This window comes from Dendropsophus ebraccatus, chromosome 1 (assembly GCF_027789765.1).
Source record: "Dendropsophus ebraccatus isolate aDenEbr1 chromosome 1, aDenEbr1.pat, whole genome shotgun sequence".
Lineage (NCBI taxonomy): Eukaryota > Metazoa > Chordata > Amphibia > Anura > Hylidae > Dendropsophus > Dendropsophus ebraccatus.
The window spans coordinates 167,186,969-167,211,502 of NC_091454.1; the positions used below are offsets into that span (position 1 = coordinate 167,186,969).

Genomic DNA, 24,534 nt, shown 5'->3' on the forward strand with positions numbered 1-24,534 from the left:
AAAAGGCTGCTGGTGCGCATGTGCACCAGCAGCCTTTTCATCCCCATTCACTTTGCATGAAGACGCCGAGGAGGAAGAAGACCCGGACCGCCCCTCGGCTCTGACGTCGTCGTCACCAGATGCCGCCCCGGAGAAGAGGACCGTGACGATCGTAATAGGTAATGTATACATTCCTTAACTTCCGGGGTGGGGGGTCGGGGGTCCGAAAGTGGGGGAAGGGGGCCAGGCCGGGTATTTAACCCACAAAAATTTTTGTGGGAGTTGTCCTTTAACTTTGAGTAGGCACTACTCCCCTCCCTGCCCGTGGCATCAGCCATTAACCTAGTGGAAATGGAGCCTTTCAATTCTCCCTTAACAGCAGGTGTCAGAGAAAAGGTGGTTATGGCATGTTGGATTCACTTGATCAGTGTGCATTGATGCTTACTTCCAGAAGCTGGGATAATTATAGATACAACCGGGTCAGCTCTGTGCATGAGTCCTATGGATTCAGAACCAACAACTATATTAATCATAAACCCACCAATATAGGTTATCTTGCCTTAAAGAGGTTTCTCACCTAAAATCAATTATCACCTATCCACCGAGGTGTATGATTGCTGGGGGTTTGACTACTAATAAGTTTGATAACCACCAAGTGTGACTGCCCCTCCATTCACTGCTACAAAAAGACAAAATGGTAGGAAGGACATCTGCACCTCCAGGTATAGGAATTACTCATAAAAATAGGATTTACTTCAGGTATAATGATCTTATTGCTAAACTGAAATTTAATTTGTGTATTAGTATAGAGAATTACTATACTGTTTTTTAAAAGCTGAATCAGACAAAACTCATGAAGCATAAATGTCAATGCTGATCAGTACAACATATTACCTGACTGTGCACAGACTCTGTGTCGTCTCCCTGTCCCTGTTTTTGTGTGGTTTCTGATTTTTCATGCTGCTTAGGTTCTTTCGGGTTGTGTAGACCAGACCCTTCACCAACCTTTGTTGTTGGGCTAGACACCTCTGTCTGGGTTGAAGCAGACACAACCACTGCTTTGGATTCTTCTACATTCACAGTTTGAACTTCTTTGTTTCTGTAACCCAGTGATAAATCTTCCTCTGCGTCCAGTTGTTGAGCAGGAGATGAAGAAGACACATCTTTCCTGTTCATCTCAACATTCACTTGATTTTCTTCTCCACTAGGTTCTGTTTCCATGGCCTCCTGATCACAGGATAAGTCCTCGACAGAACTTTCTGGTACAGAGTGATGATCTGTCACCTGTTCACTGCGAATTTCTTTCATGTTCTGAGACACAAGAGACGTCCCATCCTTTTCCTTGCTGGAGAACTGAAATGGATTTCCCCTACGAGAAGCAAAATATGGAGTATTAGCACATCATAAAATAGAAAAAAAACAAAAAACCCACGTCCGAATAATCCCCTAATAAATTTGAACATTTCATGTCATAGCTCATTTCATGTCTTCTCAATGCAGAGAGAAAGAGTGAGCGGCTGCCAGACTCCTTTGGTGGTGGCTTCTCTGTTCAAGAACAACAGGGTCAGGCAGCTGAAACACAATATGATGACCCTTCTCTCTCCCAACATCTTCTATCCGGGAAAGAAGAAATTGTAAATAGACAATCAGCACTCCCAAACGGTGTAGATGCTTGTCTTCTCATCTATAGTTCACTACTGGAGCACGTGAGTTATACCTCTGGATACTGGGGTCTTGGAATACATAAAATTGAATCTCTCCGGCACAATAAGTGAAACTTCTTACATCTTTATTGGAAGATAGTTATGCAAATGCATTTAGAGTTTTTGGACCCTTAATAATGGCTCTGTGCTTGCCATTTCTTGGGCATTGTTGCATAGCAATGCACCAGACCCAGTTCCTGTCACTAAGGAACCCGGTTCCCTGCTGTGGCGTGTGTAACATCCGTCTGCGGGAACACGAGTAACAAACACCACAGTGGGGGACCGGGTTCCTCAGCCTGTACATGACAGGAACTGGGTCTGGTATATTCATATGCAACCATGCCCAAGAAATAATAGCAACAACAGAGCCATGATTAAGGGTAAGAGGACCCCAAGGGCATCGGTATAACTATCTTCACAAAGATGTAAGAAGTTTCACTTATTGAGCTGGAGAGATTAAAAAGTTTCTTTTGCTGTATCAGGAAAAGAAATGGGAGGCCCTTATACACATCTGTCAGCTGGTCCTATCGATATTCAATGGGTTCAGCCTGTGTTTCACTAATGGTATAGGCACCTTAAAGGGAACCTTCAATCATGTCCTCTTTAAATGGTTTGCCATTTACAGATACAGATGTAAAGTTGGTTTGTAATATCGAAGGACAACTTCTACCCTGTGTGAACACCTGTAAATGTAAGAAAATCTCCCTTAACCTTGGAATACAGCTCTATTTTATGCCACTTGTGACATGCAAAACACAATGAAAGTATATTCTTATATTAAAAAAGCACCAGGTTTCCATGACTCTGGTCTCCCCTTTATCTTAATACTACATTGTAGTCCTTACTCCAAAAATAAGCCCTACTTAAAGGGGTTGGTCACCTTATAGTAAAATTGTTCAGTGTACAGTATTATTGTACACACTGTATATACCGACAGCAGCTCCCTGTGTACCTCATAGAGCTAAATTCAGACTCCCCTGCCCTGATCTGTGCTCAGTCTGTCCATAAGATGACCGACATGGAGGAGCATGTGACCATGCCCACCCCCTGTGTCCTCCATAGCATATTCAGGCTCAGTGGTGGACACAGGGAGGCAGGGCATGGTCACATGCTCCTCCATGTCAGCAATCTTATGGACAGAAACACCACAGAGCAGGGCAGCACAGCCTGGAGGAGGGGAGACTGATTTTAGGTCTATGAGGTAAACAGGGAGCTGCTGTCAGTATATACAGTGAGTACACTTACTAATACTGTATACTGAGTAATTTTACTATAAAGTGGCCAACCCCTTTAAAGTGTACCTGTCTTGAGGGGCAACTGCCAGCGGAAGTTTGGTTCTCCATGGTGACCATAATGGCCGTGACCTCCATTCTCATCCAATGGGGATCTGGCTCATTACTGTCTCATGTGTCTTCATTGCCATGGGCATCCAAATTTCCGCCAGCAGCATGGAATACAGCACTGATCTGGCAGTGGCCCTTTATGACAGGTACACTTTAAAGTCAAACAAAAAGACAAATTTGATCAACTCTCCTACAACACCATTCACACTAGGCAGGGCCATGTTGCTGTGGCTGAAGCTGCAGACACACACAAAAATATGTGTATGTGGACCAAATACAAAGGGAGGAGTACTTTATAGAGTAGTTATATTTGTACTTTATAGAGGAAACTGTGCAGGCATATCAGGAACTAAACAGTCTCTGTAGGAGTCTATGTAACATGGGAGGTAGTAGTAGTAGTAGTAGTAGTAGTAGTAGTAGTAGTAGTAGTAGTATTATAAGTAATTATGGCAATAACCTTTTTTAACCACATGGCAGGTGCTTTTACCATTACTGCAATTTTCACAAACAAAACAAAGCCTATTCTCAAATTATTATAAAGATTAATAAATAAGATTTCTAAATGACAATACAATGTTACATGATATTTACCTTACAGGTGTGATAGGCAACGGGTGACTTCTGGACTCTTCTTCACGATGGACTTCAGACACACGAACAAATACAGATGGGGAGTTCTCTGTGCTACTGGGCAGACAAAAATAAAGTTATAAACATCAACCAGCTCCATGTATCTATCTTTTTTACTGCACTTGCTGTAAAATAGAAATAAAAAATGATACTTATCTAACCCAATCCCCAACAGTTCCCCGGCTGCTCGTATCTTCTTCACTGGCTACAGCAATGCCCCACAGCAACCAAAGCCAGTGACTGGTGTCTTGGTAGCAGAAAACAAGCAGACAAGCAGCAGGGGACCAGAAGGAGCCATAACAAAACCCCCCAAAAACAAAAGCCCCAGTAGTGTGTGTGTGTGTGTGTGTGTGTGTATATTTATATATTTATTTAATTTTTTTTTCTTGTGCCATAAGATCTCTTTAAGAATACCTACAGAGGTACCAGTTAAGTAAAACTTCTATATGTATGTGCAAGTAGGAATGCGGAATGGAGGAAGGAGTCCTGTGATTCATCACATCTAATCGACCACCTCTGGGACAGAATTAAAGCAGAATACATAATAGGAGCTTGCTACACACCTATGTATAGAATTAGGCCCCCTTCAGACGCCCGGGTGCTAACGTTGGCCCTTTAACTGTATGCATGCCTATACAAGCAGATACAGATAAATGTGGAGCTGTGATTAAAGGAGAAGTCAGAGGCAAGGGGGGATCATAATAAACAATCATTATCTCTCCCAGTACCTGAAAAGTGTCACATGACAGCCCCCCCCCCCCCTACCCCGAGTTCTGTTGAAGTCACGACTCAACCTATGCCTAACCCACCTGATAGATTGCCCTCTTAGCCAATCAGTGCCTGCAAGGGTCCAGTCCATCAACTGGGACGTGACATCAGTGTTTTCGGACCATAAAAACAACTATGGACGTGTGAAAGGGGTCTAAGTCTGAAGGCCTTCAGTAGGCAAATACATGTAGAATGTTGCACCCACACCAAGGTTTGTTCATAAACAACATTTTTTTTTTCTGATCAAGCTTTTTCCAGAAAGGACTTTGTAACTACATAAAAACAGAAATCCATTACCTGGTTATTCCCCCTGCCAAGGTGGCTGCTCCGTTTGTTCTCTCAGAAACAGAAGGTTCTGGACCAGCAAAAAATGAAAAAGGACACATTAAGGTTTTTAAACAATTTAGAACCGAACTCAAAACTTTCTCTCTAACATGTGCATGTGTAAGGCTGGGATCACACAACATTCTTGCCATATGCCCCAGGAATAAGTCGTCATTCCATCCAAAAAGTGGAGCCAATATAGAAGCACTTAAATGACTCCAAAGTAGTCAATTGTTAGGGCCACTTCCCACATTTACATGCTTGTTTTGCTGTACGCAGCACAGCAGGTCACACTACTAGGTACAGCAGAATAAATGTGCAGAAAGTAGTCTAAATGTGGTCCCTAGCTGACTACAATTGGGCCAATAAAGTAAATGAATCCGCTGCTGTGTGCCGCCATGTACATTGGCAGGATACCAACATATACCTGGGGTGTACAGCAATAATGCTGTGTGAACCATGCATACTATCCATGTGCTTTGAACAACAAGAAGCTGAAGTTGGAACATGTCTTTTACCAGGGGTCACAGAAGTCAAACTACGAATGACAGACAGTAATTGTACATCAAAATCTTATCAAAGTTGGCTTACAATGCTTATTTCTAGAAAACACATAACAGAGCCACTAGTATCAGGTACCTTTAAAGTCAGTCATTATAAGTAACTTTTAACACTTCATCAGGCATGTCAAAAGTTATTCATCACTACTAAGATACAGCTAGGGAGAGAGTGTGGCAGTACGCTCCACTCCCATGCTAGTTCTAATACTTGTGCTTCATTATAGTCTATAAGGCTATGGGTCCATTTACCCAGAAAGATCATCTGACAAAGATTTGAGGCCAAAGCCAGAAACAGACTATAAACAGAGATCAGGTCATAAAGGAAAGACTGAGATTTCTCCTTTTCAAATCCATTCCTGGCTTTGGCTTCAAATCTTTGGCAGATAATCTGTCAGATAATCTTTCTGTGTAAATGGACCCTAAAGTTCCAGAATTACCCGGTGGCAGGGGAGTCGAGTGCACTGCTGCTATGTTCTCTCCCCAGATGTGATCAGTAACTTTGACAGGCCAGATGACACGTGAAAAGTTATTTATAATGATTGACCTCTTAACATAAAAATGAGGTCTATAAGCTAAGACACTTGACAGCCACATGGACAGTTCCAAAATGAGCATAAGACCAAGCATTGCACCCACTAGATTTACACCACATTTAGCTCTGGGTATCATACTTCTCAGGTTATATAGTGTTGCATTCTTACTTTCCAAGCTAAATTGTGGAGCACTTTCACTCTCCTCATTTACAGGTGTAATAAGTTTCATTCTCAGACACAGTTTCCCATCAGCATCGGAGGCAGAACCAGAATTTCCCCTGTCGCTTTCCTCAGACCCATCTGTTGTTACCATGGCGCTCTCTACGGTAACATCGTTGGACGCTACATTGCTCTCAGCAGTGACATCACTGGTTGCCAGGGTGCTGTCTGGACAGCCTCCAACAACTGAAATAGCAGAAATTCAAAACTCTCACGTAAGAATATATCACTAAATTTCACCCTATAATAATAGTCTTTATATATAATTTAAATAGCGCCAACATATCCCGAAGGACTTGTATTACTTAGAGTATATGTTCAAACAAAATCAGACATTAGGGCCCATGCTCACAGAGCAAAAAAAAGCGGAAATTACGAGTGGAGCCCACGCCACAGACTCCACGTGAAATACTGCCTGTCCCCGGTGTGGGCTGCGCTTGAAATTTCTGCCTGTTTAAATGTGTGTGCATGGGCCCTTATACATAACCAACTAATAATGCATACAGGAGTGAGGGCGCTGTTCACAAGAGCTTACAATCTATGAAAAAACTGGGATGAAACAGGAGGTAAAATGTACTTGATGGTACAATGGTCCAGCCATCTCAGAAAATGACAGGTATAATAGTAAAAAAACAAAAACAAAAAAAAACAGGGAGACTGACTGAGGAATATAATAGGCTGACTATGCAGATGAATTTTAAGGGCACACCCTAATAAAAATGCTTCAGGTCCCTGGGGCCTCAAAACCCACTCCAGAAGCAGACAGATCAGGAAAACAGTAACAACGCTGCTCTTCTGACCGCCCTGTGATCTAAAAGAGCGGGGAAAATGATGTTAACAATAATGGCTATGACTGTATTTTCCACAACCAGAGCTGTGGAGTCGGAGTCGTGGAATCAGAGTTAGAGCTAGTTTTGGAAGGGGTCAGAGTCAGAAAAAATGTACCAACTCCAGCTGTATATAAAAAAAAAGCTGTCAAAATTGTGTAATTGAGTTTTCATGTAATTATTATAAATGTTCCTTATCAATATATTTTATGGTCTATCAATCTAAGGACCTTATTTATTAAAACCAGAAAACCTTCTCTCACACAAATTTGCTCCCATATATCAGTAATAAAGCACTGGTCCTGTTAGATAAGGGTGGTTGGGGAAAAGTTGGTGGCTCTATATGTCAGCTTGTTTCTGAGCTGGAAGATTCCATTGTGTGGGGGGAAATCTGTGCTGTTCTCTTCCTGGATGCTTGTATATAAGCAGCAGTGTAATATGAAGATTTCCTGTGTAATATAGAGGAGGAGAAGCCATAAGTAGTGTAGCAGTAACCTCTGTCCTCAATGCTGTGTTTTCTCTGTGTGTGCACGCTATGGCTGCAGCAGGCTGTGTGTGTGTGTGTGTGTGTGTGTGTGTGTGTGTGTGTGTGTGAGAGAGAACAAAACACAACAAATCACTGAACTCAGGGAGAACAGTGAAAAAATCCAATGGATTACCCATTTACGAGTCTCCACTGATTGCCCCCTACAAAATTTGAATATGCAAAGAAGGGGTCCGTGGAGCCTCAGTTATGAGTCTCAAAACACAGGAATAGCCAGATATCCCTCCCTCCAGAGAAGGAAGCCCGTTGCCAAGGGGTGCCCCTCCTAGTGGGGAGAGCACCAAACCACCCTGATACGTAGTCCCTCAGGTCCTCACTCTGTTGCAAGCTTTGGGACCTTTGGCCCCTGTAAGTCAAAGTCTAACTCTGTGGCGAGTATAACGACATAAGACAAGGGTTACCAAGGCTAGGTATCCATCCACAGACTGCAGTTTCGGGGTATTTGCCCCTCATCAGTGTGGAGTAGGGTTCTGGCTACCGGGGGCAATGCATGCTATGGCTGCAGCAGCCTGTGTATGTGTGTGTGTGTACTATGGCTGCAGCAGGCTGTGTTTGCGTGCTATGGCTGCAGCAGGCTGTGTGTGTGTGTGTGTGTACGCACGCTATAGCTGCAACAGGGTGTGTGTGTGTGTGTATGTGTGTGTGTGTGTGTGTGTGTGTGCTATGGCTACAGCAGGCTGTGTGTGTGTGCTATGCCTGCAGCAAGCGGTGTATGTATGCTATGGCTGCAGCAGGCTGTGTGTGTGTATATGCTATGGCTTCAGCAGGCTGTGTGCTATGCAAAAGAACACTCCAGAGACACTATCACAGGTCTCAACGTAGTGAGCTAGCCAGACCTTCTCTCCGGGAAGGAACAACCCAGCCAAGGAATGTCTCAAGTCAAGGAAACCACCCAAGCAAGGTATCCCATCCACAGACAGCTGTTTCGGGGTATTTGCCCCTCATCAGTGTGGAGTAGGTTTCTGGTCAGTGGGAGCAATGCTAGTAAGTGCATGCAAAGAGATGATAATTGACCTCAGGGAGATAAACCAAAAACACCACAGAGACACCATCACAGGTCTTGTCGTGAGTGTATTCTAAGACATTGCCCCTGGGAAATCAAATATGCATAAGAAGACTCCAGAGACACCATCACAGGTCTCAAAGTAGTGAGCTAGCCAGACCTTCCCTCAGACAGCTGTTTCTGGGTATTTGCCCCTCATCAGTGTGGAGGAGGTTTCTGGCCAGTAGGAGCAATGCTAGTAAGCGCAAATACCCCGAAACAGCTGTCTGTGGATGGATACCTTGCTTGGGTGGTTTCCTTGACTGGAGACATTCCTTGGCTTAGTTGTTCCTTCCCGGAGGGAAGGTCTGGCTAGCTCACTACGTTGAGACCTGTTATGGTGTCTCTGGAGTGTTATTTTGCATATTTGATTTCCCAGGGGGCAATGTCCTAGAATACACTCACGTCGAGACCTGTGATGGTGTCTCTGTGGTGTTTTTGGTTCATCTCCCTGAGGTCAACCATGATCTCTGTGTGTGTGTGCTATGGCTGCAGCAGGTTGTGAGTGTGTGCTATGGCTGAAGCAGGCTGTGTGTGTGTGTGCGCGCTATGGCTGCAGCATGCTCCGTGTGTGTGCGTGGGCGCTATGGCTGCAGCAGGCTCCGTGTGTGTGCGTGGGCGCTATGGCTGCAGCAGGTTCCGTGTGTGTGCGTGGGCGCTATGGCTGCAGCAGGCTGTGTGTGTGTGTGTGTGTGGTATGGCTGCAGCAGGCGGCGTGTGTGTTAGAGAGTCCGAAATTAAAGGGGTTTTCTGGGCAATGGTGAAAAATCCAAAAGGAACAAGGGGAGGTGGAATCATAATAAAGAAGTCCTATTTACCCACCCCCGCAGTGCAGCGTTACACTCTAGGCCCCACACAGCCGATCAGTGAGTGAGGTGGAGCACAGCTGCAGTTGCTGATGGCTGAGTGGGTAGTTCCTGTGGGGCCGCGATGATCCAGGAGCACGGACACTGACAGAGAGCAGATAAATCTGGGCCTATGTCTGATCTCTATAACACCATGGCTGACCCCTCATGTTAGCAGTTTTTCTTTGTGTAGGGTCCAATAAATCAGCTACACTGCATGTGAACGCATGAGCCAAAGAAACACATGGGCAGATTTACTAATATGGTTTAAGAATGCATCAGATTTATGACATCTTTACACTGTCTAGTCTAAGTTTGGACCAGCTATTAGATGGCTTGCTCTCTGTCAAAACTGTGTAAGAAAAAGTTAGCAGGGGTGAACAGGGGTTGTACAGGGACACAAAAAGGAATGCTCACCTACCCAGATCCCCGACAGCTGCAATTCTAACCGCTGCTTGTCCCCATCATCCCTGATTGTCACCATCACCACTCTTGGTTCCTGTGGTGCATCATTGCTGCAAAAAGTGTCTGTTCAGTTAAACCGCAGCAGTTTTTTACCTCAGTGCTTGCGTTACAGGAACCAGGAAGTAGAGATTTGGAGTTGTTAGAAAAGCAGCAATCTAAGCAGACAATTTCTGTCTCTGGACAACCCCTGTACGAGAATTACTTGTACTGCTAAGCTGCATGTCTATAACATGTCAAACACATAAAAGGTATGGTGCAAGTCACATAATTTTGGGTGCCAAATTGTTCCAGAATTCTGCAGTATTTACAGCCCCTGCCTAAAGCAAAGGGCATATGATTTATTAAAATCCAATTTACGCCATAAGGTAATGACTACTGTAAATTACATGAATATTATGCGCTACCATGACTATACTAAAAGACGAAGCCAAAGCCTTAATGCATTTATACAGGTCTTGTTAACTGAATCCTACCAATTGGAGTACTATGTCTTCGGGGTCCACGTTTTAGCTGGCCAATCATGGGAGGTGTAACACTGCTTATTGGCTGAATCAAGTCCCCTTCCTTTGGCAGTGTAAAATGGAATGGTGTTTCTGGAAGAACAAATAACCATTAGAAACAGTAGAATGTAGGCAGATTAAGCACTGAGATAAAAAATAAGTTTACCCTTAATGCCCTCAAAGGGGAACTCCGGGTAGAGGTAAAAAAACTAAATGAAACTTCTGCAGAAGCATACCAACACTTACCTATCAATCCCAGTTTTGAAACTACCAAAAATCCATTAGTTTTGGGAGGTTTTATTCTGTTTTGTGTTTCTGTATTTCCTGGTTGAGCAGATGTACTCAGTACTACAGGTTCCAGAATGCAATGCTTTCCCTCAGCTGTTCCATCACAGTCCTCCACCCTGCCTATTCCCTGACCAAAACTGTTGCAGAACATTTAGGCTGTGTTCACACATTGCAGTTTCATTGTGTTACTGAATTATTTGCAGTACTTTATAATTTTGGTCATTGTGGTCCCACCCGTACAGCACACTGTATTCTCTACCTGTAATGCTGATATTGGAATAAAGCAAAGAACTTTAAAAAAAAAAAATTCTTTTTATCTCCACGCACATATTATGATCAAGCATCTTTTATCTTTGAAGTTGATTCCCACAAAAAGGACTTTATCCGATATTATCTTACATGGGATATACTGTTTATGCCTTGTTTTTTGTGCAGGTGGGATTGCCAGTGTCGGCTCTTATCCTCTCTGCTGTTTAGCATTATTTAACTGTGTTACTGCATCATTTTTGTGCAGATACTGCAGTACTGCAATAACACTCCAACTTGTGTGACCATAGCCCTAATTTCAGTTGAAACACCTGCTTCTGGCCAGTCTGAGATGGTAAATCACGCCCTGCCCCCTCTCTGCATCATGAGCCTGTGCCTAGCAGACACACACAATGTGAGACAGAGGCATGGAAGATTTGTCTACTAAGAGGGGATAGCAGAAGGAGCAGGAGACAATGTGGATTGGCACAGAGGCCATTTTTCTTCACTTCCTGGATTTCTATCAGCTACCAGTGTGGCAGAACCGTACAGATATAGTAATACATTGTATAGACACATCTATATAACTTTTAATGTACTTTTAATAGAAAACAAGTTTTTCTTATCCGGAGTTCCCCTTTAATATTTTAGTCCCTAAAGAGTCTGCTTCTAGGACCTATTGTGATGCTACAGGCCCAGTCAACCAATCAGCGACTGCAACGGTGTAAAACCTCAGTCACTGATTGGCTGAGCAGGCCTACATGGTCACCACAACAGGTCCTGGAAGCGGCCACACAGTGGGACCGATTGGTAAGATAACTCCGTGGCTCCCAAGCCGCAGCCGGTAAGTGTACTTTATTGCTTTCAAACAAACCATTCCCCGAGCATATCACAAAAAAGACCACTGCCCGCAGTACCCCTTAACCTTTGTGTGTGTTTTTTTTCACATGGATTTTGATGCACATTTTGCATCAGAACCAATGTAAAAGCACATTGTTTCCACTTCCCATAGCTTTACCTGGAAATCCACGTTGTATGAAGTTCACACTAAAGTCCATGTTGGGTAGCTTAGATGTGGTTTAGCCACCCTGCATGGGGCAGAGGAGAAGGTGAAGAGTAGGCCAACAATGTTAGGATCTTTTTATTATCTATACACCCTGAGATAATAAGCCTCTGTATGCCTCCATATGTAGCACAAACCAGACCTCTATGCATGGACTGTGGCAGGAAACGGCACACTGTCACTATCACTTACCACTTGAGCTTTCACAGAGACTACGAGTGGATTGTTCCGTTTTCTCCTGGAATTCTGAATCCAGCCCGTGAGCCTCCTCTTCACAAGAACCAATGGATGCATCATCTATACATTTGCTGGGCAGAGTTTTCGGAGGAGATGTGGGTTCATGTGTCTCCTGTGACTCTTGTTGATGCTTAGTAGTGTCACTAGCCACAATGTTCTCTTCTCTGTGAGGACTTGTCTCCTTAAGTTCCTCACTCACAGATTTAGGATTTAGGTCCGGCAATGGAGCTTTACACAGACTTTCTTCATCACCTACAGATACATCTTTTGGTTCCGTTAGAGGTGGTTCTAACTGCATATTTCTTTCACAATCTGCAATATCTTTTGTTAAGGGGTTTTGCTGACAAATATCTGGTGGATTGTGACTATCTACTGAATCAATGCTACGCTGTTTGTTTGCCTCTTCTACATTCAATTCACAACTGACCTTATCTTCTTGCTTTTCAACATCTACTGTTTTTCTATAAGGCTCTGGATATTTTTGGGTTAGTTTTTCCATTAAACTTATGGCATCTGGCTCCTCAAACATAACGCAATCTTGCTGTCCCTTAACCCTTTCAGTCAAATTTGACTCTTGGACTGTTGAATTAACATATTCTGGTGTTTCAGGCACAGATTGCTCCTCATTTCTATCTTCTACAAAGAGCTCTTCTTGATTTACCTTTGGAGCTACAGACAGCTCAGCATGGTGGACTGCAGGATGTTGAATCTGCTGGAGAGATGTTGGAGAACTCAATGACTTGTTACAATCACTTATGGCAGGCAGAGAGTCGTCCCTTTTCTCTTTTGATACTATTTCAGGGTTCTCCACATCACAGACTTCCTTTGGTTTCTCTAAGACTTCAACAAGAGTAGCTTTCTGCTTATCAACTGCATTCTGCTGAGCACTGGGGGAGGCAACCACTGATCCCTCATCTGCACCTGCAGAATCGCCACATTTATTGTTTTCAGTTTGTGGAGGTATGTCGGAACATGAAGGCAATATACAAGGCACAGGGTTTATGTGCTTTAGATCACCAGGTTTATTTTCTGAAATACTGGATTGTTGATGAACATTCTCGTCGTCTGGTTTCCCTTTAACAGCTTGAGAATCTGTGCTCTGATCAGCCCCCATGGCTTCAATAGTCCCCAAAGGCTGCACCTCCTCAGAACACAGATGTGGAGCCTGAGTCTCTGACAGAGCTAGGTTAAGATCGCCCTCTTCTCTTCGATGCCCACTTTCTACATCTTCATTAGGAGTTTCAGGAACTTCTTCGACATCCCCAGACAGAGACTCCACAGTGGAATGTAACTTGTGGTCAGATACCTCTTGATCTAAAATGCTTAGAGAAGCATCTGAATTTAGGGATGGCATCAAAACATTCTGACTTCCAGAATCATTCATTCCGCTAATACAATCTTTAATGTCATTTACATCAACGTTAACAATGGCACTTTGTTCACTGTTCTTGGGGGGATCTTCTTGAGCCGGTTCACTGGCCGGCTTATGTCCGGTATCTAGGTCTACTTGTAGAACATCTGCTGGTAGAGGACTCTTCTTTGTACTCTGAGAAAGATGAGCTGCTTGTTCATCCTCCTCGATTTGTGTTGCACCACTAGTATCTACAGCATGTGGACTATCAGTTTCCATAAGTTCACTTGTGGATAACATTAAATTACATTCTTCTGAGTCTTCATGGGACAATCTTGGGTTTAATTCAAGGTTTTCACACGTCAGACTAGAATCTCTGGGACTTTCACAATCCTTAGACAAATTAAGTTTTTCACTTTGCTCTCTGGAAAGAGAGTCTTCAAGGCTCGGAGTTGGTACAAACACATCCTGTAAAATATTTATAGATCTGTGAAACACTGAAACTTAACACAATCATTTTTCAGCACTTGGAAAATTTATACATTATACACTTCTTATTAGTATGATAGAAGGGGACTCTAAGGGAGTACATAAGCAGGAGTTGTCTAATTCTAACTCCAGAATTGAGACTCTGTTAATAGAACTATATGACTAAACAGACAACTTTCCAATACTTGAACAGCAGGAGTTGTCCTTTAACTGTATATCCGAAAATCCATTCAAGTATTCAAAGCTATAAACTAAAGCCCCTATTCTACTATGAGGAGCAAACAAGCGCTATTAGCGCTCGTTTGCTCCTCGTTCCCCGCTCGCTTCCACCACTATTCCACGCGGCAGCAGCGAGCGAGTGCAGGAGGGGCCGCGGGGAGCTGCAGGGGGGTTGCCAGAGTGATCACTAGATCGTCCGGGCAGCCCATAGCATACAGCAGAAGTCTTCTGCTGCCGCTTCTATTTCATGGAGCGACGGCAGCAGATCGTTGCTGTATGAGTCGTTTGTTTTTCAATATGTTGAATAACAAACGACTGCAACGATCAGTCGGCATGAACAATGTCGGCTTATCGTTGCCTTCTATTCCACGGAACAATTATCGTCTGTAACGGCCGATATCGGCCAAATACAGCCGATAATCGTTCCATGGAATAGGGCCTTAACGGTCCTTTTACACATACAGATAAATGGCTTAAATGCTTGTTTAGAACAATTAACAATGATTTTGAGGTCAGCTCAAAGGATGCAAACAAATTTCCATTTGTCGTTTGATCGTTGCTGCGTTTACACCAGAAGATATTGCTTAAATTCGAACTATTTAATGATTTTTATCACAGTAATAAGTTTGTGTAATAGGTCCTAATTGTCCTGTAAAAAAAAACAAGTTTTCTATGGCTATGTGAACAGTAACTAGTGACTTTTGGAAGGCAATGATGAATAATAAATGAAAAAACTGTTCTTAAAAAAAGCAGTGCAGCGAAAACTTTTCTTCTCTTCTTCTCCATCCCCCACCCCCGCAAATCTAATGATCTAACACATTCTGGATTACGATTGTGTATATCAAACTTATGTCCTTGTAGCCCAGCTTCCTTTATGCTTCTGATCAGCTGCCTTCTTGACTTTCAGATTTCTCCCCAAATCTTTTTTGGTATCAATCCCATGATGCATCAGCACAGCACCAGAACAGCAGCTAGAGCCATTACCATCTCTGACTGCTAGGAGGACATTGTGACAATCCTCACCTCTATATTCCCCTAAATAACCTACAAGACCATAAGTATACAGTTAGGGAGGCTGAGCTGTCATCTCCATTATAGCTGTGGGACTCGTGTTGTAAAATCCTCATCATCAGTAACTGTGATAGGGCTGTCTAGCCACCCCAAAACTTAAGTTGACCAGTTTATATAGTTTAATTAAACAGAAGGTTCTTGTAGCCAAGATGGTGACCCCCCATTGAGATCACATGATCCAACTGAGGTATAAGAGATTCCAGGAATTTTCAGATAGAAAAGAATTACAGTGGTACCTTGGATTACAAGCATAATTCATTCCTGGACCGTGCTTGTAATCCAAATCACTCTTAAACCAAAGCAAAATGTTCCCATAAGAAATCATTGAAATGCAGACAATTGGTTCCACACCCCAAAAATAATGATTTTATATTCTGAATAACATGTAAAACAAATGAAACAAACATTAAGAAAGCTGGATAGGTCATATTATAAGTTACGGTACAGTATAGCAGTCAGCGTGTGGTGTATAATATATAGTAAGTGCATAAACCTGAAAAAACAGCAGCAGTTTGTAGATACAGGATAGAACTGCAGATCCCCATAATGCAGTAGCGTAGTACAACAGGCTAGAAGAGAGAAGCAGGGCTGCTGTCAGAGGTCTGTGTGGTCACATGACAGCAATGGGGAATCACAGAGCTGTGCAGGAGGACAGTGTCAGAAACTTTTCTATACAGCAGTGTGAATGGCTGAGTGTAAGTGCAGGCAGATTATAGCAGGAATAGAGAGGATGGGAAACACAAGGGCTGACAGAGAAGAAAGGAATGAGCAGGGTATAGGGTGTGCCCAGTATACCAGCACTTTCTGTCCAGGGAGAGAGAGGTTACAGCTCTAAAGAGGTTACCCTCCACAGTCCTGTCCCCTGATGTGAGCCCCAGCCTGAAGTGGATCTGCTGTGATTTGGAAGGTGAGAGAGACTTCCTGGGTCAGAGTACAGGGCTGTAGGACCCGCTATGCAGACTATGCCCCTCCCCCACTCCCCCTCCCACCCAGTACAGGGAGCTCTTAAACCAACTCATAATTTTGAAAAAATGTGAACTCTTTTGCAAAACGCTCTCAATCCAAGTTACTCTTAAAAGGTACCACTGTACTAAATAAATAAACAATAACTGAATTAAGCAGTCAAGTCCCATTATTATATCCACCAGCTAGTATCCAGAGTTACTGCCGTGTACAGCACTGACAGCAGCTTGATACGCTGGGAGTGACTCAATAAGGTCCTGGTAGTCATAGGTATCTGGAGCCATGATGACTGAGTGCAACTATTTGGTCCAATTTGGCTGACGCAACTTTGTTAGGAGAGGTGCAGTGACCATTCATCTGTATAGAGCCTTATACCCAGTAGAGGTCGCTGAACTGATTTATATGTACATCGTACATCTAACAGGCCCCTAGTTAATTTTAGCGGTGAGGTGCTTTGGTGATAAGAACCTTTGTAGCCAATGTTCATCTATCTGTTCATTCTCTGTGGTTTCCATGTAACTTATATTTACATTTTCACATAAACAGTTGACAAACTGGTTCAGAAATACATCCACCCTTGTCCCAAAAGCAAATAAACATCCCTTTTTGCAATTCTGATTACCCCTTTTACTCATGCAGCAACACACTGCGCAGTGTCACACACCTTATATAACCACTAGCCCAGCTCAACACAAGACTTTTTTCATAAGTTATGCACGCCAACCTCACTAGTAACAACTAGTCAGAAAAATGTTACTTGACTGTGTGACTATCTACATAATAATTTTTTTTAAAAATAATGCCACCGGAGTGCTTCTTTAAAACGAACATTCCCAATGGAATAGGGAATAACTAGCTGTCATGCACACGCATGACATGCCACGCCATTCTACCGGAAAGCTGGGGTCCCTATTATAATTGAGCGTTCCTCCCATGATCAGCTAGTTGTCCCCTATCCTGTGAAAAAGGGATAGATGGAAATCTCTTTTCCAAAAATTAAAGGGGTAGTGCAGCGTTAAGAAATTATTCACAAAACAACATACATTACAAAGTTATACAACTTTGTAATGTATGTTATGTATGTGAATGGCACCCTTCCCCGTGTTCCCCGACCCCTGCCTATGGACCCGGAAGTGTACTGCATTATACATACCCGATTCGTGTCGACCCCTGTTCGCCGTCTTCTAACAGTGATGTAATCTTCGGGAGGCCGGCCAACCTGCTCCTGGCGTCCCTCACGCCGCCCCCCCTCTGCCGCGTCATAACTATGCTCAGCTGCAATTGACTGAGTACAGTTATGCTCAGCCAATCGCGGCTGAGCACAGTTATGACGCGGCAGAGGGGAGCCGGCATGAGGGACTTAGCGCCGCACTTCTTAGCGCCGCACTACCCCTTTAAAAGTTATATCCTATGCACAAGATAGGGGGACAATTAGCTGATCAGTGGTGGTCCAACCCATGGAGCTCCATTGAAAACATTTGTGGTCATTTGAGTCAATGGAGCAGCAATGTGTGTGATTCATTATTTTTGGGGCTTTAGAAAATAGCCACTTCAAATGATTTGTGCTCTTATAATCTGTGGTGCTCCCAGCAGTTGACCCCCAGACAATCAGCTAGTTATCCCCATTCTGTGAGTAGAGGATAATTATTTATCTGGGCATAACCCCTTAAAAGAATATCTCAAACCACATGAATTATACAGTCCACTAAAATTATGCAAAGATGTGAATTGCAGTAAATAAGCAATCACAGCAGTTCCCTACATATTACTTACATGAGAAAACTCTGGCTGTGAAGGTACCGTGAAGGATCCTGGCACAAATGCTGGAGTGTTTTGGCACACTGGCGTTGATACTTGAGGTACAGCTAAGCATGAATCATTTTTAGATTTCGTGGCTTCTTCCTTCTCCCTATTCTCGACTTGTGTACTGGGTGATGTAGCTATTTCCATGTCTTCAACTACATTTAAACAGAATCACATAACAGACATGCATAAATCATAAGGATAGTATTAAAAGACAAGCAGAAGCATAGTAACCAAAGAATAAATGAGTATAGAGCAGTAGCTGAAATCAGAAGCTAACAAAGTATCAGGGGGAGACAAGGATAACACAGACAGAAGAAGGTTACCTTCTCCTTTTTCCTGCTCTGTGGGAGAGCTGGGCAGGATGATGGGGGTAGGCTGGATAGCATCTGGGGAAGGAGAAACTGGGTCTAAGGAAACACTACACAAGGAGAGGAAAATACACAGACAGTTGTTACTGCTTTTTTAGTAATAGCACCTTATAAAAGTACACAAACAGCTTTAAACAAAATACTATGTTGTGGCATGTAGGAGTTGTGGAAAAAATCAGTAAGGGTATGTTTACACTGAGCAAACCCTCCCATAGAGATGACTTTTTACACTGAAGGAGGCGGGATTCCGCGGTGGCACACATTTGCTAAGTGTGAACATACCCTAAAATTGTGTAATCCACTACACATTTTACACATGCAAACCTGCATGGAAAATCTAAAGTATTTCAAACCAGTCAGCATTCGCTCCAACAGTGAAACCAAGAAATAGAATTTTGTGTCATGTACACAGCATTTTGGTTCCATTTTGTAGAAAGCCATAATAGGACTCCTATCTCAGTGTACCTATGACCACAAAAAACAAAAAAACAACTAAAAAGGAACCTGCTGATCCTTACTATTCCCATTCCCCAAAATAGTTTCAATACATTAACTTGACATGGTAGCAAAGCATTTGACAAGCTGAAAGCCAAATCATAACCACGGGTTGGCAAATATAACAAAACTATTTAGCAAAGTCATGTTTTATTTGATTTATACGCCAAAGGTAGTAGATCTGTTTTAAAGATTATTTATGATAAAGCTGCAACCACTTATGGCTTTCCTTATAAAGCAAGCAGAATACAGAACTATGGCTTGGCAATGGGAAATATAAAAAGAGAAAACACCCACTTACTCTGAGACATTCACAGGTGCAAGCATGGCCTGTCCTGAGAACTGCAGGAGACGCAGTGTGTCAGCTGGAGTAGAAACAATCTTGTTTGCAACAGGACTTATATTAGATTCTAAATGAGAAAAACAAAAAAACAAAAATGTGCATACCTTAGTGATATTAATGAAAGTTTTGAGCCTAAGCCACAAACACATATCGGTAACCCTCTAATGAAGTGCTGTGACATACTGCTGTACTTCCATATAGTGGAATCCTGTAAAAAATGTATCCAATTGCAAATATATATATATATATATTTTTAAACGTATTTATTTTATTTTTATTATTTGCGTACATTGCTCTACAGAGGGGAAAAAAGGTATACCAACACATACAGCATATGGCAAAACAATTTTCTGCCACATGCTGGGTGCATTGGATCCTATGGACATGTCAAATACATGTTAAAAAGTATTCTCAACATATAACCCCCCAGTGTGTATAAAAACTTATAAGAACCAGATTACAGAGGCGGAAGGTAGGTGTAAGAAATCACTGCATTCAATCAGATAAGCCCAGTATCACAAAGATACACTGTAGGCCACATGTACCCTGTGTAATGCCAAGTGTAAGGCCTAAAGAGTTGGTACATGTCTCAGCACGGAGGGAATCCAAATCTTATTTACTGCCCCTCAAACGCTGCAGCAGGCATTGCAGTATAAATTGTGCCTACAGTGTTCCTTCACAGGGTGCACTGAAAATATTTCTTGCAAAAAACATGCTGCTGTCAAGTACAACAATAAAGAAATCCTATACTGTAATAAAGACTTGGCATCGGGAACATAATGTACTTCCACTAGACCTCTAACCACTAGTTCATTGTCAGACATTGACCAATTCATTTATTTTAGTTTTTTTTTACCTGCATTATCGGGCTGCCCAAATAGGTCTTCCTGACTAGAGACAAGATCAGAAGTATCCATTTCCTCCTCCCCCTCATCCATATTTGCACAGCATGTTTCTGCATTAGCCTGTACGTCTCGACAACTTGGCTGCTCTTTTTCATCAGAGTTGAGTTTTACAGTCGTGCACATTTGTTCTTTACTTGGGTTTGTAGACGTCTCCTTGGCACATACTTTCTCCTGTGGTCTGTAAAGACAAATTTCTTAAAATTACAGAAGAAAAATTTACTCTAAAGCAAGGACTGAAAACTGTGAATGAATTTTATGCCAACACCTAAATGGCACTTAAACAAAAAAAAACATTTGACATGTTTTCTTTTACGGATTTGCCAACTTTCTCAGCACTTTTTACACGGCTTGCCAATTTCTTTAGGTATAATCATCATTAAAGGGGTACTCCAGGGCTTTTATCACTATGGCCGGAGAGGGAGTGGATGAAACCAACCCCATCCACTTACCCCCCCAATTCCAACACTGGGTCTCGCATTGTGCTGCTCCGGTCTCTGGACGCTTGACGTTTCAAGCCTGCTCAGCCCAGTGGCACAGGCAGGACCCTCTTCACGTCTCAAGCTGCATTACAAACCAGGAAGCTGTCAGGGACCAGAGAAGTGCGATGCAGGACCCAGCACTGGAACCAGGGTGGTAAGTGGACGTTGTTTCTTTTATCCACCCCCTCCCCGGCCTTAGCAAAAAAAAAAAAAAAGCCCTCTAGCCTGGAGTACCCCTTTAATAAATATTGTCTTTAGACACGTGACTGCAAAATGCAGAAGACGTACAGTAAGTTAGTTAGAACATGCAGAGGAAGGATACTTGTCTAAAGTATATATTTAACCCCTTAAGGTCAAAGCCAATTTCCGTTTTTGCGCTTTTGCTTTTTCCATTTTATGTTTAAAAGTCCATAGCACTTGCATTTTTTCACCTAGAGACATATATGAGCCCTTATTTTTTGCGAAACAAATTGTAGTTTGCAATGACAGGCATTATTTTTCCATAAAATATGCTGCGAAACCGGAAAAAAATCATTTGCGCTGTCAAATTGAAAAAAAAAAAAAACAAACAAATTTGTTTTGATTTCAGGGAGTTTTGCATTTACGCCGTTCGCCCTATGGTAAAACTGACTAGTTATGCCTGTTCCTCAAGTTGTTACGATTACAATGATATATAACATATATAACTTTTCTTTTATCTGGTGGCTTTTAAAAAATTCAAACCATTGTTAACAAATATATGTTCCTTAAAATCGCTCCGTTCCCAGGCTTATAACGCTTTTATCCTTTGGTCTATGGGGCTGTGTGAGGTGTCATTTTTTGCGCCATGATGTTTACTTTCTATTGGTACCTTGATTGCGCATATAAGACTTTTTGATCACTTTATTACATTTTTTCTGGATTTGATGCGACCAAAAATGCGCAATTTTGCACTTTGGAATTTTTTTGCGCTTAGGCCGTTTACCGTACGAGATCAGAAATGTGATTAATAGTTCGGGCGATTACGTGCGCTGCGATACCAAATATGTTTATTTATTTGTTTATTTAATAATTTATATTTATAAAATGGGAAGAAGGGGGTGATTTGGACTTTTATTAGGGGAGGGGATTTTTTATTAATAAAAACACTTTTTTACTTTTTTTTTTTTTTTAACATAAACTAGAAGCCCCCCTGGGGGACTTGTATATACAAAGCACTGATCTTTCATAGAGATCAATGCTGTGTATATACACAGCAAAGATCCATCAGATCGGTGATAGATTGCTATGGCCTGCTGCAGGCCATAGCAATCTATTGCCGAGCTGGGATCAGTGTCAGTGCGACGCTGAGGCCCGGCACGGGCAGAAGAACGGATCTCCCCCCGCGATCGCATCGCGGGGGGGAGATCTGTGCCACTAGACACCAGGGATGTTGTGCATAAAGCACTTCAATGCAGCTGTCAGGTTTGACAGCTGCATTGAAGTGCTTAATTAGCCGGCGCGGCAAGAGGACCCGCGCCGGCTAATAGAGGCGCTCCCCGGCTGCAGATATCAGCCGGGAGCGGTGCCGTTCAGAGCATGGCTGGCATTTGTCTACATAACTGTTAATATGGGCAAATTAGAAGGTAAGATATATCCCATGCTATAGAGAGAAATGCTTTTGTCTAAACAGACAGAATATACCTGTCAATTACTGAGCAGGAAGGACCAGCACAGTGAAGGGACTGACAACAGTTTTTTTTGTTTTTTTAACACACCCTAAAGATAGAAATAATTATCTGGACAAAGTATTGTTAGAATAGATTCTGCTCAGAGCTAATGCTTTAAAAAAGGCAAGGCCTATCAATCCAAAAATCCAAAAAAACAAAAACACACACACGTTAATATTGGGCCACTGTAATGAGGAAAGAGAAAATAATGGTTTATATAGTGTAAAAAGTAATAGTTATAATGGCAGTGGTATCTCTTATAACCCCATTCCTGTTATACTGAGAAAAAGGTGGTAGAAATACCGTTTGAATTCATCTTCCAATTTGTGTCCTGTACCAATCTCTCCTTCCCTAGTATGAGCACCAGTGTCATGGGGTTCTGAAACAGATAAAAGGATATCATATATCATTGTTTTTTTAATTGGTTTATTACGCGTAAAAGCTTAAACACTATGCATAAAAACCACTCTGATTTGCAATCTATTTTTACAGATACGATCGGTGGTTTATACGTTTTTTTTTGTTTTTTTTTTAATTTATTAATTATGTGAACATATCCTAACACTACTAACCTACACAAACCAAACACTAAAATACAGCTTATAGGAATGTAACAATAAAAGGACACTAGTTATGGTAGAACTCCACACAAACATTACAAACAAAGAGTACCTGTCATGAGAAAAAAAATGTTTTAATTGGTCAGGGTCTCAGATGGTGAAAAATCAGAAGAACAAGACGGGAAAAGTCCACTCTGCCGTACATTCTACCTTGACAACCCCATAGATTTACATTATGTGACAGTACAGGTCTCACAAGACAGAGCTAGGAAGAAATCACGTGGGGACTTCTTCCGGTTCGCTCTCTTGATCAGTTGCAGTCCATTATCACATCCATTATCTATTTATCTATTTGGTTTGACATCTAGGAGGCTCCAGAATCAATTACAGTGGTACCTTGGTTTAAGAGCTCCCTGTACTGGGTGGGAGGGGGAGTGGAGGAGGGGCATGGTCTGCACAGCGGGGTCTACAGCCCTGTACTCTGACCCAGGAGGTCTCCCTCACCTTCCAAATCATAGCAGATCCACTTAAGGCTGGGGCTTGCATCAGGGGACAGGACTGTGGAGGCAATCTCTCCATAGCTGTAAACCCTCTCTCCCCGGACACAAAGTGCTGCATGCATGTGCCCACGTCTGCCCTGCTCATTCCTTCATACTCCCTGCAGTCTCTGTCAGCCCTTGTGTTTCCCATTTTCTCCATTACTGTACAGTAACTTATAATATCACATATTCTGCTGTTTCTGAATGTTTGTTTCATCTGTTTTGCAAGTTATTCAGAATAATAAATCATTTTTGGGGTGTGGAACCAATTGTCTGCATTTCTATGATTTCTTATGGAAAAGTTAGCTTTGGTTTAAGATTGATTTGGATTACAAGCACGGCCCCATAACGAATTATGCTCGTAATCCAAGGCACCACTGTACTAGTTTTCCATAGCCATATGGTCTTAAGATACACTGTTCATCCCAGAACCAGATAATATTGTATGTTGATGGAACACTGTAGACTAAAAGCTACATCAAAAACTATGTAGGTTTTGCCCAGGTGAATAAAACCTTAGTTGCTCATAGCAATTGATCACAAAATAGCTTTTTATTTTTCAAAAGAACTATAAGAAACACTACTTGTCCTATCTGTACTATCATGTTGTTCTAAAGCTGTCTGAGATTCTCAGGTTTAAAAACATTTATTAACATAATAGCTAATAGAAAGCATACTTAAAGCGTAACTGTCATGTTTTTTTTATTGCAGCAATCAGTAGTATAAGCGATTTTAAGAAACTGTAATAGGTTTCATCAGCTAAAAAAGCCTCCTTCTGTACTCAAGAAGCAATCTCCCAGCCTCCCCCCTGACTTCTTATCTGTGCATTATCAGGCAACACGTCTTCATTACAGAGAAGCCAGTGAAGACGGGTTCTGCTCTCTCCATTCTATCCTTATGGAGAGGGGAGGGGCCGAGGGAGATGAGGGAGCAGGAAGAGGTGACATGAAGGTCAGCTGTTTGTAGACTGTCTGGGCACCTAAACCGCTAAATTCAGGTGTCAGAAAGGTCAGTGCTTATCTATGAACTTACTGAGAGAAGATTGCAGGGTGTTGTGCTGTGCAGGACTGCTCCGTGCTCAGTCACTCCTAACAGCCCCTCCCCTCTCCATAGCCACATAATGGAGACAGAAATCCTGCTTC

At 42.4% G+C, this 24,534-nt stretch overlaps 1 protein-coding gene across 5 annotated transcripts in view; it reads right to left on the reverse strand.

Moving 5' to 3' along the window:
- Positions 1-24,534, reverse strand: part of TP53BP1 (tumor protein p53 binding protein 1) — a 51,294-nt gene that overhangs the window by 10,111 nt on the left and 16,649 nt on the right. For 2 of the 5 annotated variants that reach the window (XM_069983850.1, XM_069983867.1), the window contains exons 7-17: positions 22,597-22,672; positions 20,078-20,304; positions 19,180-19,288; positions 18,339-18,433; positions 17,983-18,167; positions 12,072-13,935; positions 10,256-10,375; positions 6,009-6,245; positions 4,721-4,778; positions 3,617-3,712; positions 874-1,348 (exon numbers count right to left, since the gene is read on the reverse strand). In XM_069983850.1, coding sequence (XP_069839951.1) covers positions 874-1,348; positions 3,617-3,712; positions 4,721-4,778; positions 6,009-6,245; positions 10,256-10,375; positions 12,072-13,935; positions 17,983-18,167; positions 18,339-18,433; positions 19,180-19,288; positions 20,078-20,304; positions 22,597-22,672 — 3,542 coding nt within the window. The remainder of the gene's footprint in view (positions 1-873; positions 1,349-3,616; positions 3,713-4,720; positions 4,779-6,008; positions 6,246-10,255; positions 10,376-12,071; positions 13,936-17,982; positions 18,168-18,338; positions 18,434-19,179; positions 19,289-20,077; positions 20,305-22,596; positions 22,673-24,534) is intronic. The other 3 variants (XM_069983858.1, XM_069983875.1, XM_069983885.1) reach the window with 3 other exon arrangements.